General features: G+C 50.8%; 1 protein-coding gene across 1 annotated transcript; it reads right to left on the bottom strand.

Moving 5' to 3' along the window:
- Window positions 1-495, bottom strand: LOC123361112 (dolichyl-diphosphooligosaccharide--protein glycosyltransferase subunit DAD1-like). Its single transcript, XM_045001305.1, has one exon. The coding sequence runs from the start codon at window positions 483-485 to the stop codon at window positions 123-125; it is 363 nt and encodes a 120-aa protein (XP_044857240.1). The 5' UTR covers window positions 486-495; the 3' UTR covers window positions 1-122.
- Window positions 496-4,005: the final 3,510 nt, after the last annotated feature.

Raw genomic sequence — 4,005 nt, 5'->3', positions numbered from 1 at the left:
TGCACTGCTGCAGCCCTTCCCCAGGGGGGCAGGACCCACGTCCATGGGGGGCTGGCACTCCTGTCCCCGGGCATGGCAGCAGCCGAGCACGAGAGGTAGTCAGGAGCTAATGGTCCCCCGGCTCAGCCCACGAAGTTGATGACAACGAGGTGCAGGATGGTGCTGGCGAAGAGGAAGTCGGCGAAGGCCCGTTCTGGAGAGATGGCCTGGAAGTCGCCTTTGTTCTGTGGATTGATCTGGATCCTCAGGCAAACGCCCAGGATGATGCTGCCCACGGCCGAGATGAAGCTGCTGAGGAAGGAGTTGAAGGGGAAGGTGCCCACGCCCAGGCAGTAGCCGAACTGCAGCGCGCCGCTCAGCAGCACGTAGAGCAGATACGCGTCCAGCACCTTGAGGCGGCTGGCGGTGCCGCTGCTGTACTCGGCCAGGAAGCGCCGCACCACGGAGCCCACCGAGCCCCCGCCGGACCCCGCCGCGCCCGACATGGCCGCCCCCCGCCGCTGGAAGCGAGTTACATGCTGGAGACTGTGTGTTAACTGCCCAGGAGTGGCTGCTCTCACAGTAAACCAGTGTAAAAGTCACCCCAGCTTGGGAAACTGAGGGGACACAGCTGTTCAACACTCCAGATTGCACTGTGGTTAATGTCACAGACACTCAATTTCAAAGAGGCTCCCAAAACATACAAAGCAAATCCATGTCCCAGAAAACCAAGACTCCAGAGAGAGGGCAAGTCTCCCTGCCACTGCTTCTTGCTGACAGCGAGGTCCAGAGACAATGAGAGAGTCCTGGGGAAGCTGGGAACAGTAACCATGGGCTGGTGGGGTTCAGTGGAGAAAGGGAACAGGAAGGGCAGGGATATGACTGAATGCAGGATCTCAGCAGTACTAGATGTCAGGATAGCACATAGTGCAGCCCATTGGAAAACATAATCCCAACTAGACATATAAAACGATGAGGTCTAAATTAGCTGTTTCCACTCAAGAGAGAGAACTTGGAGTCATGGATAGTTCTCTGAAAACATCCACTCAATGTGCAGCAGCAGCAAAAAGCGAATGGAATGTTGGGAATCATTAAGCAAGGGATAGAAAAGACAGAAAATATCATATTGCCTGTATATAAATCTATGGTACGTCCACATCTCGAATACGGCTGTAGGAGCTGGATTTTATAATGTACTGTGAGAATTTAATGTATGATTGGATTTCATCCTATCAGCCACCCTGTTTGAATAGCAGAAGGGAATGACAGACCAGAACAATCCTTCTGACTGATTGAGGTCACCTTTTGTTTTAGGATAAGTTACACTGTCTACTATGGTTTCCTCTATGTATTACAAATTAGGCACTCTAGTTAAATCTACATGTCTTTGTTTTAAGGTTTAGTAAATAAGAGACAGGATTCACTATTGTGTCTATGTTAAGTAGATCAGAGAAACATTGAAGGCAAGGTTTCATTTGCAATGCCTTTTTGCTCGATATAAAATACTACTGTTTGTATTCTCAGTGGGTTTGTGTGAATGAGGATGTATGCATCAGGAAAAGAGAAGGTGTGAAGGCCATTGTTATAGCCAGAGTCAAGGAAGAAGGAGTCAAGAGACTTAAAGGACATCAAAGAATCATCAACGCGCATCCATAATGAAGGGCAGATTGATGACCCTGAGGTAAAGGCTGGCACCCCTGAGGACAATTGATTAAATCAGAACAAAGGACAGGCTGACCCTCTCGGAGGTGCACTGGAATGTTTATACCAGTTAAGAAGTAACCGATCACAAACTGATACAGCAAAATCCATAGACTTCAACAAAGACAAAAACCCTATAAGAACCAGGGTGCTTGGCCATGTGAGTTTGGGTTCATCTTGCCAGACTCCCGGAGCATTGGATTGCGACCAACAAGAGCCCAGCCCCACACTCGTGCTCAGTGTAATTGGCCATTAGACTGACTCGAGCTACAACAGACTGGTAACTATGAACAGCTCTGGCGGAGGAAGGGAGGGAGAGAGAGAGAGAGAGAGAGAGAGAGAGAAAGAGAGATGCTAACTGTTGTATTCTCAATAAATGTTGTGTATTTACCTTCCTCTATAAAGATCCCATGTGCTTTGTAGGAGCATAACACTGCGTGCAGATGTGGTCGCCCCATCTCAAAAAAGTTTACTTATACAAACAGGAGATATTTGACACTGTGCGATACTGCTCCTGTGTTCTGCAGCAGGAGAGGGTCTGTGGCAGTGTGGGGGTCACTGGCATATTGGGGTGATGCAGAGACAGGACAGAGCAGAGGTGGCATTGTGGGGCTGGCATGAACCGTATCTCTTCATTTCCCCTTCCAAGAACTGAGGGGATTGGAATCCTTACCCAGCGAGGTCACATTCTCATAGTTCTCCTGCATGACGTCTCTGTAGAGGGCTCTCTGAGCAGAATCCAGCAGAGCCCACTCTTCCCTGGAGAAATACACAGCCACCTCCTCAAAGGTCACTGGCATCTGAAAGAGCAAGAGTCCAACACTCAGTACCTGCTGCCCCACTCACAGCCCCACTATTTGTGGGGGAGAGAAGCCAATCAAATGCAAGCTTTGAGTCTATCACAGTCAGAGTCCCACCTCCACCCCACTCAGAGCATCCTGGAAACACCAGGTTAAGGGGACGAATAGAGAGCCCCTTTTCTCTCCCAGCAGATCCATCACACTCCTACTAGCCACAGACGGATAAAGGAGATGGAGCCCCTAGCAGGGACCAGGGAGAGATCTCCGGTAGGAAGCCCAACACCCTCCTCATTGTGCAGAGCTGGATACGAAAGGAGGGGAATCTCCCCTAAACCTCACTAGTGGGTGCCCCCTTCATATCTCACAGCAGCCACTGGTCAGTCAGGTCAGGCTCCAGCACTGGGATTCTGGTCAGTTTTCCTAGCCCCAGGTAGGAGGGTTATTTTCTGTTTCACAAATTAGGGTATTTCCACCTCCTAATCTCATGGGTCTGTTCCTAGAATCTGGGCCATTTATTAAACTCCCCCCAGCAGGAATGTCACAAGCTGTCCTCCTCCCTTCCCCATCCTGTGCATTTCCTGACCCCCTCCAAACCAGACTGTGCAAATCTTCCCATCTCCGGCGTATTTGCTGTCCCTCTCCCTCCTGCAGGAACCCATCAGCAACCCCCCGATAATCCCTACCTGAACAGGCTCCTCTGCAGCCATTTCTCTCCCCTGTCCCATGGCAGGATGGGATGAGCTAGAGCGAAACATGGACGTCATTCTGCAGCCTGGGAAGGTGAGAAGGGCAGTTGTGGAGGTTTCAGAACAGGCTTTAGTTAATTTCACATCACTATTCCCACAGGCCCTTTCCCTGCAGACAGACATCCTAGATTCTGCCATGCTGGGAAAATGCTCAATCTCTTTATTACAGTGTGGAGCTGGCCCTTCCTGCCAGGCTAAGCCCACAGACACATTTTTAACCTCCCTTCTCCCTCCCCCGATCACATAACAAAGTCTCTGAACACAAGGCTAGAAAAGAACAGAACCAAAGGAGTCATTGTGGGGGATTCCCTTGGACACTGACGCCCCGGCAGCCACACCCCAGCAGGGGGAATATGGAGTCAAGAACCAGCTTTTCCTCTGTCTGATCCTTTTCTTTTTCACTGGAAAGTGGTTCTGCCCAGGGATGCTGCAATACATGTGTCTGGGTGGACTAATGAGTGGGAAGAGAGATTTCTAGCTCTCTTCTCCCACTTCCCCTTTCTGTCTCTCCTTCCCCGTCCTCTCTCCCTGCTCCTCTGGCTGGGACAGTCCCATGCCTGGAGGCTTTGCTCTCCCATGGCTGGATTTGCTCCTGGCAATTGCTAATGGGAGGAGAAATGACGAGGGGTTGTTTGTGCAGAGTCACTTTATTGCCAGCCCCCAGCACTTTCCCTGAGGTCTTTCAATAACCTGGGGTCCGTAGCTCAGAATTTGTATTAACAGGGCCCAGGGCTGCCCTAGGGGGCTAGGACCAGCTGCAGAAAGTCATCACCTGGGCC

This window comes from Mauremys mutica, unplaced genomic scaffold (assembly GCF_020497125.1).
Source record: "Mauremys mutica isolate MM-2020 ecotype Southern unplaced genomic scaffold, ASM2049712v1 Super-Scaffold_100365, whole genome shotgun sequence".
NCBI classification, from domain to species: Eukaryota; Metazoa; Chordata; order Testudines; family Geoemydidae; genus Mauremys; species Mauremys mutica.
The sequence above is the reverse complement of the archived record's forward strand: the minus strand, read 5'-3'. Positions and strand labels throughout refer to the sequence as shown.

Coding starts and splice junctions, on each gene's coding strand:
- LOC123361112 (XM_045001305.1), bottom strand. CDS start 485: ATGTCGGGCGCGGCGGGGTCCGGCGGGGGCTCGGTGGGCTCCGTGGTG.